General features: G+C 38.1%; 1 protein-coding gene across 2 annotated transcripts; it reads right to left on the reverse strand.

Moving 5' to 3' along the window:
- Positions 1–963: 963 nt before the first annotated feature.
- LOC130727524 (protein ANTI-SILENCING 1) lies at positions 964–13,027 on the reverse strand. 2 transcript variants are annotated; one of them, XM_057578679.1, is made up of 12 exons: positions 12,405–13,027; positions 11,476–11,644; positions 9,784–10,622; positions 6,351–6,377; positions 6,099–6,191; positions 2,817–2,895; positions 2,592–2,682; positions 2,311–2,376; positions 1,921–2,026; positions 1,694–1,810; positions 1,511–1,602; positions 964–1,334 (listed from the first exon to the last, which is right to left on the reverse strand). In XM_057578679.1, exons 1-11 carry the CDS (start codon positions 12,753–12,755, stop codon positions 1,549–1,551), a joined length of 1,992 nt encoding a protein of 663 aa, XP_057434662.1. In that variant the 5' UTR covers positions 12,756–13,027; the 3' UTR covers positions 964–1,334; positions 1,511–1,548. The 2 variants fall into 2 exon arrangements, with proteins under 2 accessions (XP_057434662.1, XP_057434663.1); XM_057578680.1 differs by lacking the exon at positions 2,311–2,376 and having other exon boundaries at positions 12,405–13,025.
- Positions 13,028–15,012: the final 1,985 nt, after the last annotated feature.

Here is a 15,012-nt window from a genome sequence, read left to right on the forward strand (position 1 = left end):
CATTTGTCCTGTGCGAGAACCGGAATTACAAGGTGGATTAAATAATCCATTATTTTAATGTATAAGATGAGATTGATGTATAAAATGTGATCACCAAACAAAGGATAACTTCATAATATATACTGCTGTCAAAAAAAAAAACTTCATAATATATTGTATAAACTTATACTATCATGCCTAATACGGCGTACCAAACAAGTCCTAAGAGAAGCAAGTGGCTATTTGTGAGGGTTGTATTTAAAAAAGAAAATGATATGCACTTGTATCATAAAGTATTTTTATTGTAAAAGCTATAAAGTTTATTATGCTCTCATGCATTTTTTTATTTTTTGCAAAAGGCAGATACGGCAGGTGACAGCTCTTAGGTCTAAGATGCTGACTCCTATTTTTTTCACGGTTTCCCCCAATGCATTGTTTCACTCTTGAGTCTCCCTCCTTCGTAATTCTAGTTTTCTTATTGGTTTCACTCTTCCTCTACGGATCTCATAAATGCAGACTTGACTTCACTTGGTGTCATTGAGCCACATTTGTTATGAGTGCTTGTCACTCAAAAGCTACACAGGTCACAACACACTAAGGGGTAGAGGCTTACCACTGAATATTTTTCATTCACAGAAGTTAGAAATCAAACCTTAAGCCACTTGTTTAAGAAACGAAATGTTAAACTACTATGCTAGCTCATTTGGAAGTAAATGAATGATTCAACAATGAAATGTTAAACTACTATCCTAACTCATTTGGAAGTAAATGAATGATTCAACAATGATGACGACTCCCGAAGTTAAGGTTCTTTTGTCTTGTTGTTTAACTTTTAACAGCTTGAGTGAACAAACTTTTTCTTTATTCGTTTATCATATTTGCATTGCAGCATCACTTTTTACTCCCAATTATAGACGCAACTTATTTGACGCATGTCATTAGATTCTATAATTCGAAAACTATAAAAATAACTTCAGGCAGGAGTGACATTGAAAATGATTATATACACAAGAACATAAGATGAAAAAATATAAGTGCAAAGTACAGGGACAATTCTACATTGCAACGAGGCAGCAAATGAGGGACAGATGAGAAAGCAAGGCAAAATTTCTGGATATGACCAGACTAAAACGTTTCCCATCATGACTTGATATTGTACATAGAATATTAACAGCGCCAGATTGTACAGGGCAATAAAATGGTCAGCAGCTTGCATGGGAGTCGCAGACTCGCAGTACAAGGTATGGAACAAACGCTAGTTCCTAACTCTGAACCCCCAGGTGCACTATATCTACAACTGCTGAACCGGAAAAATCGCCGCTCATACTGTCTCAGTGAATAAAATCAGTCAGATTCTGCCAAGGGAAGATTGAAATCATATCAGTTTCAAAACATGCTAGAAGCCAACGATTGTGCAGGATTCTGATCAAAACACTTCTTCAAAAAAATCAAACATATGCTTGCAAAACCAAATCCAGATTCGTAGATCCTAACATTTCATTTGATGTTTCTTTGAGAAAGGAGAACTTACCAACAAATAAGCAAGAGTAAAGGGTTAGTGGAGATCGCTTAGAATTTAGACTTCAGCTTAGCTTTGAGTTTGCCCAATTCCTCGCCTTGTTGCTTAAGGAGTAAAAACATTATAACAAAAGATCAATGTGAAATAGTAATCCAGAACTCTAAATTTCTGAACCATTACTCAAGAATGTTATACCTGATACAACATTCTCCATGCTTTGTCTGCTCTTTCTTGTAGTAAGCACCATTCTACGGCCATATCAAATTCTATATTGTTGGGCTGAGAACAATGTGAAGTAGATACAGCATCTTTCTGTACAACCAAAATCAGATTGACGAATAAAAGAAAATGAACCAACTACGTAAGCAATATTTCCGATAATTAGGGCATGAATACAAAGGAAATAATAATAGGTACTGTACCATCTCACGTTGCATTTGCAGTCGAAGATGATCAATAGCAAGATGGCCATAAAATGTTGGCTTCTTTTCGGGAAAGAAAGGAAGCGCAATTCTTCCAACAAGTGGTCTACCAAGTAAGACAATCAAATACTCAGTACACAATCTATATGAGGTAAATATTTTTAGAATATAAAGATTTCTTATGATGTCTTAATCATATCTTAAGACTTGAGAGTAATTTAAGGTAATTTATATTATTTTTGATTTCTTTATTTCCTTATTCATATACATTTTCCCCTTATTATTGAGAGTCTTAAATTAGTTTCATAATTTGATTAGTATAAATAGTAATAGGACTCAACACAAAAGATGAGTAGAAAATATGAAATGTATATTTTGCATTAATCTCACTGGCATTGAAAGGAATGTAGTCTGGTAAACCAAATTGTTGTGACAAACCCAACCCAGCAGAAGATCCTGTCCATATTGAACCAAAGGCTATTTTGGCCACATGAGCAACACAAAATATGGGATGTAGAAAAATCATAAAAACAATCACAAGATAAGTAATGATTCAAAATATTTAATATATCTATATCATGGTTTATAAATGTATCTTGTGCATGATTAATATCATATTGAAGTTTATGTTGTCAGGGTAGTTATCATGCATATCTCAGCAGAGTACATACCGCCCATTTGACATTAAGAAACAACCATCCTCTAATTTTCTAATAACCAACTCTGCTGTTTCCTTTCTTTGAAATATTACCAAAGCTTGACCTGTATCATAAATCAAGAAATACAACATTGTTAGTTGTAAGTGAAGCACTTTAGAAGACCACAAATCCTTGAAACGTATCCAAGTACATTATCCTAGAAGGGAGAGAAATATAACCGAAGACTCTAGTTCTCACCAGAATGAGGACTAGAATATGTGGTTTGCGGGATCATCTGTGCAGTGCAGCTTTCTTTAAAGCCATGTGAAATAATATCCTGTGATTTAGAACAGTAAATCAAGCACATTAGAGATTGATAGCTTATTAAGATAATAACAAACAGGATGAAAACATTGACACAAGACATTGCAAAGGCAACAACAGATATAGACAAATCATTCTACAAAATTTATACAACACAAGCAGCAGCATGCATGTTGTGTGCTATAGTGGCAGAGCAGTGTGGAACAGCATCCACCCGCTAAAAGACTCCATAGTGTCACAGTCAAGGATTTAAATAGCGGCAGAAGGTGCTATTGTGAAGAATCATGGCCATTACAGCACTACTATTTCGGGTGGGCAAAAAGCCAAAAACCCTTATGTACCCATGTTGTTTGAGTTTTTGAACCTATTTTTTGCTGACTTATTTTCTTGATTTTCCCTCCTAAAAGGCTAAAAGTAATATTAGGTTTCTGTTTGAAGAAAAATAAACAAACTGCAACAGCTTCTATTTTAACAAATACAAACCAACGAACCCAATGCTCACCCGCATCTTTTCCAGTAAAATTTAGTAATTTCCTATAAGCCCCTTGCTCTTCAGCTTCATCCATCACAGCACCACTTGGTCTTTGTTCCTTGCTCTCCAACTCTATTCGCATCAAACTCAGCCTCTTTATTTTGTCTTTGTTCTTTTATTCCTATCATCTTTCACATTTATGTTCTAGCACTAATAGTAAACCTCTCATATTTAATTGCTCAAATGTGAATATATTTCTTTCTTGAATGAAATTTTCCACAAAACCTCTATATATAGGAACTTCAAGATATGCATTTTCCAAATCAATGAAAACCACAGGCAAACCCTTTTGGCCCCTTCAGTATTTTTTCGACATTCTCCATGGAAGGATGTCAAGATCGAGATCTTACTTAGGATTGGGAGAGGATGAAAGATCGTGAATTGTAGGGATTGTACATCGGATCATAAGATCCTAGTAAAAAGAAAAATTGTACTTCATAAGATTAATAGAAAATTACATAGATAAGGAAAATAACCCAGATTGACATTCACATCATTAAAGTACACTTATACCGAAAATACATAGCCATAGACATAGGTCATAATATAAGTTTTCATAAGGAACATAAGTCGATAGCATAAGTTCATCCCGCAAGCCTAGGAAGCAGGACGGATACATGCCCTTTACTCTCCAAATGAAACAGCACAGAGAACAACTATCAAAGTATTGAACACATAACAAAACCAGCAGAGAGACACAGAACAAAACTAGCAGAGGAGCAAATACAAATTGAATCTCAAAGGTTGAAAAGGAAAAAAGACAGTAAGCCTCGGAGAAACGGGGACTGTCAAGGAGAACTAGAGCTGTGTGTGGAAGAAAGCTAAGCATTGAAGATTAAGACAAGAGACTTACATCTCAAAAAAATCAATTTGGTTTTAACTATTAAGACGGGGAGGTCAACCATGGAAGCTATATACTTGCTATGGTGTGTTGTTATAATCACGAATCCGTGATGTTGATCACAAGATCGCATGCTCCTACAATTCGAGGAATGCTTCATGATCAAGATCACAGAGGATCAGGGATCTTTCAGACCGCAGGAGGATTGTGATCTTTTCAGTAGGATTGCAGGATTGAGATCCCGACATGATCTTCGAACTTTCATGAGTTTTTGGGTCATGACTCAGGTTACCAATTTTCTGGCCCAAATCACGCCTGCCGAGGTTGTGGCTGCTTCTCGTCGCCCCCCCCCCCCCCCCCCCCCACGAGAAGCAGGATTGCAGGATTGAGATCCCGACATGATCTTCGAACTTTCATGAGTTTTTGGGTCATGACTCAGGTTACCAATTTTCTGACCCAAATCACGCCTGCTTCTCGTATGTTGCACCCTCCATACAAACATGGGCAAGCCGCACCTTGACTTCCTCAAATATATTATGGAGTTGAAAATAAATTTTAGCCCTCGTTATCCATGCAACCGGGTCTTTCCAATCAAACATTGACAACTCTACCTTCGTAATTGACATTTGATCCTCATCCCAATAATCATCTTGTTGTTTTGTTGAGTTTGCTTGAGAAGGCTGGTCTTTTGAAGATGAATCTCCCATTGTTGTAGTTTTCACCCTTTTTCCCAATTGTTTACTAACCGACCCATGTTGCTGCAATTACACCATCATCTTCTGCATGGTTCCGTGCATATCTTCTGTCGGACCAATGATAGGGTTTGTCGGTTTGAAACAGAAATGTACAGAATTACACAAAATTCACAAGTACACAATCTGGTAGAGAAATTTATCTGCCAGCCTTAGAGCCAAAGCACTCCTGAGACAATAATTTTCAGCCTTACACACGAAAAAACATAATAGACACAGAAATTGTCCCCATTTCCCCCTATAACTACACCACATACCGCTATAACCACTAAATAACTACCTCAATCACAACTTCGCATTATACAATTAAAAAAACTCCTATATAACGTCCCTATGACATGATAATAATTAAATAACCGGTACATAACTATCCTACTACTAATTCTAGCCTGCTTTCTTATTTCTCCGAGAGGACATACAAGCCACATTTTAGGCTTATTTTCAGCATGATCCAAAACCTGACCCACATCTTAACTTTGGCCTATAATGCAAAGTCGACGCTAAGAATCTTAACTCGAAGGCCCAACCTCCCCCCCATCCACCTCAATTCTCCTAATATCTCCTTGGCCACTTTCCTAATCCCTTTAGCCATCTTGTTTAGGACTTCCTTGATTGTCCCAAAACCCTCATTCCAAAATCTTTTTTTCTGAAAGAGCCTTGGTTTTTCTTTCTTTAGTTGCCACTAGCCACCATTGATCCCATGAATGTTAACTTGACTATTCTAATTCAGGTATGACTTTTGCAACTCATGCGAAGTTTTATATCCAATTCCCTTGAGAGAAAAATTGATTTGAGAGCATGCTACCCCAATTTTATACGTGATAAGTGAGACTGAAGAAAAAAAACAACTCCAATAAAATCAGTGACATAAAAGAAAAAGAAAAAACTACCATAGATGAAATCCAAAAGTTCAGTAAAATTGTATAGAGGTAAATAAATCATTTTTTATTCCAATTCCAAATCAAATATAATCTAGAAAGGACAAGAAAAAACTAATCCGTGCTTTCTAGTTAACGAAGGAATCGTTCTGCATAGAATAAAACTCCTGAAAGAATGTGGGATAGAAATCAGAAATTTGGAATGATCATTACCTGTACTTCTGATGAAGTTAAAGATGGATCCAAATTTTCAAATAGAACGACTCTTCTTTGCTCATAAGCAGTTTTCGATTTATCCTCCCAAGGCTGAAAATTATATAAGACCATTCGTACATAAGTCAGCCTTTTTCTACTCAATCTCAATCAATTGCACCATCAGACAAATTTAATTAAGACATCCTACAAGCAAATTGAATAAACTGAAGGTCTTAGAAGAGAAGAATAGAGTTTTGGGGGAAAACTTACCATCGCCTTAAACCACTTGCTCCTATCCTGTCACAAAGTGAAAAAAATGCATAAGAAAACTAAACTGCATGAATTGATGCAAAGAAGAAGAAAGGTCAAAAAGAAATTATAAATGACAAAAAATAAGTACCACATTAAAACAAAATGTGTAAAACCAAAACTTATAAAATCTATTCATTCCTTTAAAAAAAATTACAAGAGGATTCCCCACCATATAGAAAGAAGAAACATGAAACCAGAAAATCCTTCCATTACTTTTAATCTAGCAATATCTCCATGAAAACTGCCCTATTTAATCCAGTACTTTAGAAGTCAGATCAATTTGAAGCACGGACTCCGACAAGGACACTACAACACGGCTAAAATCCAAAAAGTAAGACACGGAACAAGGCTTATATATATTAAAAAATAAAAAATTAATATATTTTTTTTCAAAAACAAGGGGAATAGGGCATGGATAAAAAATAGTGTACTGGGTTCAAAGTTCAAATAAACCAGTAAAAATCACAAGAATGGGGGAGGAACTCATGTGAACACAGAATTAAACACAAAACTCATGGGAAAAAATAGCAACACAATTTCAGATGGAACAAAACACAATCCCAAGACAGAACTCACACACTTTGGGTGTCTAGCCATGGAGGAGTGTTCGCTTGGTGTTCAAGCTGTGTCTGAGCCGTTTACAAGCCAAAAAAATATTTTTTTATTCGGACACTTCTGACATGTGTCACGCAAATGTCATCGTGTGCTGATGTCGCACGCGTGTCCGACACGTAGACACCCCCCTTCCCAGGCATGTATGTGCATCAGAGGATCAAACCAATCCTCTTTTGGTCAAGTTCGGACCATACTTCAAAGTTCAAACTCAATTTTACATAATATTTTAAGGAGTACATCGATTTACAAAAAATTACGAAAAAATTGAAAAACTTCTAAATTGTGAAACGCAACGTTTTATGAGGGACTGAATACTAAGCGGTGAAAAGCCAAAAAAAAAAAGAACTCAATGTTGCAAAAATGAAAATATTACGATAGGTGAGTAAACACACAAGACAAGATAAACCATAAACGAAAGCATTATGGAGTTAGTTTGGAAGCACGAACTGTGGGCATGATAGTGGTCTCGTTCAAGGTGATTTGACCATGAGTTGAGAAGACCCACAAAAGCATTAGTAAGGATAGTATATCAAATGGAAGATAGTTCAATAGTTACAAGTACACAAGTACAGGGATACTACGGAAAACTACACGTCAAACCATGAAGTAGGATTTGGATTTTAATTGTCATTAAAAATAATTTTGTTAGAAGTAAAATATCAAATCATTCATGTGTGTTCATTCAGAAGTTCAAGTTTTGGAATAGTTGGTTCATGACATTTTGATGAGACAATATGACAACATTTGATCTGCATTGCTAATCGTATCAAGTGAGAAATAGCTTTAGTTACTATTGTTGTAACAAATAACTCCCAAACCCTTCCTACCATGGTAACATAGCCTCCATGATCAGGTGGCCATGAGTTCAATTCTTGGTTCCCCCATTATTTTATTAAAAAAAAAAGTTGAATTTCAGCACAAGGTAGGTTGTCCGGTGTCCACGTTGCGCATGAGAGCGTGATAGAAGCTTAATATAAAATCATTTAGGTGTCTTCGCTTAAAAGCTTAAGTTTTTGGTAAAGTTGGTTCATGACATTATGATTAGACAATATGGCAACATTTAGTCCGTGTAGCTAAGCTTAGCAAGGGAGAAATAGCTTTGGTTGTTATTGTTGTAACTACTAACTACGACTATTTACAAAAGTCAAATCTCCAAAGTTTGTTTTAATCTCCCAAACTTTTCCAGCAAATTCATTCCCAAAACCACATCATGTCCTAATTCAAATAGGAAAATTTATTGTTAAATGGCCATACCTCGAACCTGTAGAGTAAACCCATAACAAACTCCTTTACTAGTTTTGTGCAAATCCCTTACTTCTGCTAAGTACCGCAATATTTCAATGACAAACAATTTCAATCTCTTGACCGCTTGACAACAACGGAAGTCTTCCCACTAAGTGAGGTTGGTTACATGGGTCAAATAGTACCATAATATCCAATCATGTGGATAGACCGTTTAAATTCAAATGTCTCCTAATGATTTGAACTATATTTATCGTCGATCTTCCTCTAACTCTATTCTCCACCAGGTTTACTCTTCTTATCAGTGCTCTACGGGTCTTCTCCATATATGCCAAAACCTTCTAAGACAATATTATACCATCTTTTTCTATAATGGTAGTTATCCTAGCTTTCTTTCTAATGATTTCATTCCTAATCTTATCATGTCTTGGGTGACGACTCATCAATCATAATATCCTCATCTACGAATGAATGACAAAAACTCTAAAAAAAATTCATTTTATATTTAAACTAATTTAAAAAAACATTAGTTAAAACCAAAGAAAAATGTCACCATCACAGTTCATTTGAGTGTGTGTCACATCTTCCTAAGTTCACTCTTGTACCCGACATGATGTAAAAATATTGGGGGCATAATAAGTGAAAACATGAGAAGACCTAATTTTGACCAACATATAATATTCATACATGGATGGTTAAGATTTACTCCTCCCTCTCACACCCCCTCTCTATCACACGCACACACATATATGTGGTGTCCTGTTGTCCATATTTTAGACATTACACATGTCGGTATGTCAATATTTGTGTCGTGTCCGTGTTCATCTCTATGTCCATGCTTCATAAGTTGACATCTCCAGTCTATCGGTTAGGGAGTATGATGGACCCAAACTACTTAAACCATGAGAATAGTGGTATAATAATTCTTCAATTTTCACCTTAGTGAGAATTTGTGTCTGTGGCTAAACTTGCATTTCAAAATAGCAAAGACTCTACACCCAACCCATAAACACAATCAATTTAATATTCGCTATCACTATAAAGTTCGAAACTATATTAGTTTGATAACCACTTAATCGGGGAGAAAGTTTAAACATAGATAATTCATCCAAATTTTCATATAACATCCCAAAAATTCAACCTTCCTCTTTTTAGGTGATAAAACATGAACTTATGATGCCACTCATTTAAGAACCTATCAAAAAACTTAAGGGCATGTAAATAAACTTGAGAAATCCAATGATATGCTAATTTCTTGTTTATTGGTAGTGTATAGACTATACCCTAAACCCTAAACTCTAAACCCGAAACAATTGGGCCAAGTCTAGTTAATGTAAGATATTAACCCAACAAGAACAATGTTTAAGCCAAGCATTAAAGATACAATTGGGCTAAAGACTAGCCGTATAGGTTAACCAAATTTTGACAACACTATTTTGTTCATTCGGTCATATGTTGAAGTATTAAGGTATACGGTGTGTCAAGAGAACAAGAACAATCAAGACAAAATGAGAGTGCTTGCATTGCAACTTACAGGGCGTCGAGTAACTTTCGTTACACCGGAATCTAGCTTGTGATCCACGCTCTGAGGAATTGTAGAAGCTTCTTTACACGGCTTGTCACCAGAGACTTTTGTTGACTTCATGTCAACCTTTCGCTTTTTGGAAGGGACTTCCTCCACATCACAAAAACCCTTTTCTCGTTGAAGCTTATATTCATCCTTTGATGAAGATGGAGGTACACTCTTCACATCATCATCATGCGTTCTTCGATTTTGCACGTTAGTCTTTATCTTCTCACTCTGAACTTTACTCAAACCACCATGTTTTCCTTTCTCATAAGCTTTGTCCCCGACCAATCGCTTGTTAATTTCCCCATCAGTGACACCATCAACCACACGTTCATCCTTTTCAAAATCAACCTTAGACCTTGGAGTGGTCTTCCCCGTAGAGACATTTCCCCCTATTCTAGGGCTTTCCTTCATTTCAAAGGCATCTTTGGAACCAAGTGATAGTTTAGTAGATGATTTTTGTTTAACCAGAGAAGCCCTATGAGTCCCATTTTCTTTAGCTTGAGGAAAGGTCTTGTCACCGGAACTAGTATTCAAAGCATTAGATTTACTTGATTTCTTTAAGCCAAAGCTCGAGGTAGGTTTTTCTCCCAACGATGGCTTAGAATAAGCATTATCTCTAACTAATGTGTCAAAACACTTTCCACCTGGTTTTTCAATCAAAGGCCTGCTGTTTTCTTCACTCGAAAGAGCCACCGCTTCATTACTTGCCATGAGGTTCCCCCTAACTTCTTTCTCGTCTAAACCAAGTTTCACATGACCAACAAGCTTTTGCCTATCTAAATTGTTAAAAATATTTTTAACTGCAACAGTTAGAGAAACAACTTTATAAGTTATTGAAAAATTCAAAAACTCAAAACTAAGCAGAAATACACTTATTGCAAATGATTTAGGGTCAATAACATCTCTTAACGAAATTTTTAGCGCACTAACAAACAGAAACATAGCCAAGAAAAAACATTGAAAATAGTTTGAAGATAGATTCAACTGAAAAACGTATAGGAACATGACAAAATAAATCCCATTGAACATGAGCTTGAAAGTTCACTTTACAAGTTTCTCAAAACAAGAATATTTCTACAAATTTCTCTCTATTTAATTACATTCAATAATCAAATATGACAACTTCAGTTTCAATCATAAAGAGACAAAGGCTGTTACATGGAAATTTTTTCTTTTAAAAAAGAACTAACAAAGCTATAATTTAGCTAATTTCTCAGAGCATAAAATAGGTGAATTAAAAAAAAATTCATGTGGTAATGTATGAGAACAACCCTAAACATGTCAAACAACCAATTATCCCAAAAGCTTAAGCAGTTAAGGGCCACATAAATGGTTTTATATTATTGTTTCTAACACGACCTCTCACGCAAGAGCCCGTTTGAGCTTCAAGTGTGGGCAATGCACAGGTCCAGCTACCGCGTGCTGAAATTCAACTTTTTATTAGAAGAATTGGGGGAGATAAGGATCGAACTCTAGACCGTTTGGTCATAGAGGCTCTAATACCAAGTCAAACAACCAATAATACCAAAAGATTAAGTTGTTGGGTATTTTATATTATTATTTCTAACGAAACACCACAATTGTAAGTGTAATCCCATCTTAACAAAACGAGGAACTTCAGAGAATAATTCTGAAACAAACTTAATGGCATACCTTCAACTCCAGCGATCTTATCATCTATCTTATCCGATATTTCACACTTTCCAACATCAAAGCAATGAGAGAAAACAAAATCAGCCATTTGAAGTTCTTCATCTGATAACTGTGGATTCCTGTTGTCCTTAGAAATGCAAACAACAATGCATTTGCCAGCAATAGCTTCCTGGTGTGAAAAACAAAATGAACAAAAACATAGCCAGTTTAATTGAAGTTAGAAATTGCTAGTCATCTTCAAACCATGAAAATTTGTATGGCTATACTTCAACCATTAAAGGAAACACTAACTCCAATAAAATTAAATGCACACACGCGATACAGTGATAAAGATTCAGATTTGACCATTTGACCAAAACCCCCAACAAAAGTCAAAATACAGTGATATACCTTGCTATCATGAAATTCACTTCTAAATACAATTGCAATACTACTGCATAAATATGACACTTCAAATTATTGAAAGTTCATGTTACAAGCTGATACAAACACAGTATTGCAGAAGTACCATCTTCAAAAACAATGAACCTGAACAATAATACTGAAACTGAAGCCCAAACAATAGAAACTAGTGTTCATTATCACGCCACCCTCTATACTCCAACTAAACACATTGTAGAGAGGAAACAGAGATTCTAGTATTTGTTTGTCCAATTTCCAATATCAGAAGAGCATAGTATAACCCTAGTCCTACAAAACCTCATATAAGATTTTATTTAGTCTAATATCGGTATCTTACACCAGAGACAATCATGTTCGAGCGGAGAATATCCACATCCTAGTGAAGCTAGCTCATCAGACGCACGACTCAAATGAAACCTTATTTACTTGAAACAAACAATCGATGTTACAACACCCTACATTAGATACAAAAGAGATATAGATATAGTGAAATTTCGACTATGAAAAGGGGAAAAAGTTGAAATTACCAGAGGATTGACATTTGCAAGCCCTAATCCTTCACCAGATGCCAAAAACAACTCATTCTCAAGCGTTTCATATCCATCCAAGAAATTGAGAATCTCACAGGGTCGAAAATACCACAGAACCCTAACTTTCTTGCTCTTATCAGCACTCTCCCAAATCTTGATGAGCTTCCCGATGAAAGGCTCGGGTTCACCCTCCTTGAAAAGGAACACGGAATCGTAGAGAGCGTAGTCCACACCGTCGTAAGTAAACGACTCGTAAAATCGCACATTCTTGTTCTTCACACCAACCCCTCTCGGCTTGCCCCATTTGAACTCAAGCTCCTCCTCCGGTTCTTCCCCTGCTTCCGCCATGTTCCGATGCCGGAAAGAAAGAGAACCGCCGATGATAGAAGAAGCAACTCAACACGACGGCGAGTTCAATTCCGAAAATGCAGTGGCGTGAAGGACAGCGCAATGCTTTGTAGAGAATAAATGGTGTTGAGAGTTGTAGAGAAGCGGTGGTGTGGCATTGGGTGGCAGTGGAATCGACTAGTAACTGCCTAAAACCCTAACACGGTGCATTTGCGCGGAGAAGAGTGCACACCTGACGCCGAATTTGATCTTCTGTACTAATAAATGAATTTTGTGTAGTTTTCAAAAAAAGAAATGAAGTTTTGGCTTGATTTTTTTTATTTTAAGTAATAATAAAGGCTTGATTACATTTTTATATAATGTGGACGGGGCGAGCCCCTAGAGGGGCAACGCCCAGCATATAGCCCGCCCCGTGTCGGGGCCCTGGCCTTAAATTGGGCCTTGATCTCGGAGGCCCAATTGGTCCAATAGGTAGTACCCGAGCTCTATAAATAGGAGGTAGTTATCAGTTGTAAGAGACTTTTTGCTCATTGGATGAAATCATACATGAAATTCAGCATTCTCTCTCTAGCGCAATTCTCCACTCTCTAGGTACTATACCTTTCATCAATGTTCATTGCAAGAACATTTGGCGCCGTCTGTGGGGACTGTAAACTTTCTACTCCCATTCACGTGGATTGATTGTGCAGGAAGTTATCTCTGTTTGTGATTAGGCAATTCTCTGGACTTTTGATTTTGATTCTGTAACCGGTGTTCGTTTTCCGATCGAGTTTGCATCGTTCTTGGTTTGGATGGAGACTCGACGCAGGAGGCAGCATCATTCACCGGTGCGACAGCGAATTTCGCCGCCTCGGCGGCCTCATCGTGTGATCCTGGATTCTCCGGTACGAACGGCGGGAGTACAGCCGCCTTCTCCTCCTCCATCACCACCACCTCCTCCATCGCCTTCACAGGTTGGATCTCTGGAGCGCTCACCAGAGAATTCACCTGCTCCGGAGCAACAGCCGGCGGTGACACAGGAGCAATGGCGTCATCTGATGCGCAGCATTGGCAACATCCAACAGAGGAATGAGCATCTACAGGCTCAGTTGGATTTCTACCGTCGCGAGCAGCGGGACGATGGAAGCAAAGAAGCAGATTCCGTGGCTGAGTTCCGTCCGTTCTCGGATGATGTCGAGAGTGTGGCGATTCCGGATAATATGAAAACGTTAGTTCTGGATTCTTACAGCGGAGATTCCGATCCGAAGGATCATCTTCTGTATTTCAATACGAAGATGGTGATAATTGCGGCGTCAGATGCGGTGAAGTGCAGGATGTTTCCATCGACGTTCAAATCGACGGCGATGGCGTGGTTCACAACTTTGCCGCACGGATCGATTTCGAATTTCAGAGACTTCTCATCAAAGTTTCTAGTGCAATTTTCGGCGAATAAGAATCAGCCGGTGACGATCAATGACCTATATAATATTCGCCAGCAAGAAGGAGAGTCACTGAAAGAGTACATGGCAAGGTACAGCGCAGCGTCGGTCAAGGTTGAGGACGAGGAGCCTCGAGCTTGTGCTCTAGCATTTAAAAACGGTTTGCTACCGGGAGGATTGAACAGTAAATTGACACGTAAGCCAGCGCGTTCGATGGAGGAGATGCGTGCTCGCGCCAGCACTTATATTCTTGATGAGGAGGACGACGCTTTCAAAAGAAAGCGCGCGAAGCTGGAAAAGGGCGACACGTCGCCCAAGCGCGCGAAAAAAGATAAGAATGGCGAAGATAAGGGGGATGGCAAGCAGCAGAGGCAAGATAAAGGGAAGCCGGCATTGAGGCCGACCAAGGAGCAGTTGTATCCACGGCGTGATGACTATGAACAGCGCCGGCCATGGCAATCCAAGTCCCATCGCCAGCGGGAGGAAGCTGACATGGTAATGAATACTGAATTAACGGATATGCTCCGTGAGGCGAGGGGCGCAAATCTAGTGGATGAGCCAGAGGCCCCTAAGTATCAATCACGAGACGCCAATCCCAAGAAGTGGTGTGAATTCCATCGGTCCGCCGGGCACAGCACAGACGACTGCTGGACTTTGCAGCGGGAAATTGATAAGTTGATTCGGGCGGGATATCAAGGAAATCGCCAAGGCCAGTGGCGCAACAACGGCGATCACAACAAAACGCATAAGCGAGAGGAGGAGCGAGTGGACACTAAGGGCAAGAAAAAGCAAGAATCAGCGGCTATCGCCGCAAGAGGAGCTGATGACACGTTCGCTCA

The sequence above is a fragment of the Lotus japonicus genome, chromosome 1 (assembly GCF_012489685.1).
Source record: "Lotus japonicus ecotype B-129 chromosome 1, LjGifu_v1.2".
NCBI classification, from domain to species: Eukaryota; Viridiplantae; Streptophyta; class Magnoliopsida; order Fabales; family Fabaceae; genus Lotus; species Lotus japonicus.

Excerpts from the sequence above, each read along its gene's own strand:
- LOC130727524 (XM_057578679.1), bottom strand. The coding sequence starts at position 12,755 with ATGGCGGAAGCAGGGGAAGAACCGGAGGAGGAGCTTGAGTTCAAATGG. Across the intron at positions 6,378-9,783 it reads CGAAAGTTACTCGACGCCCT|GATAGGAGCAAGTGGTTTAA; the intron begins GTAAGTTGCAAT and ends ACTTTGTGACAG. Across the intron at positions 6,192-6,350 it reads GCAAGTGGTTTAAGGCGATG|CCTTGGGAGGATAAATCGAA; the intron begins GTAAGTTTTCCC and ends TATAATTTTCAG.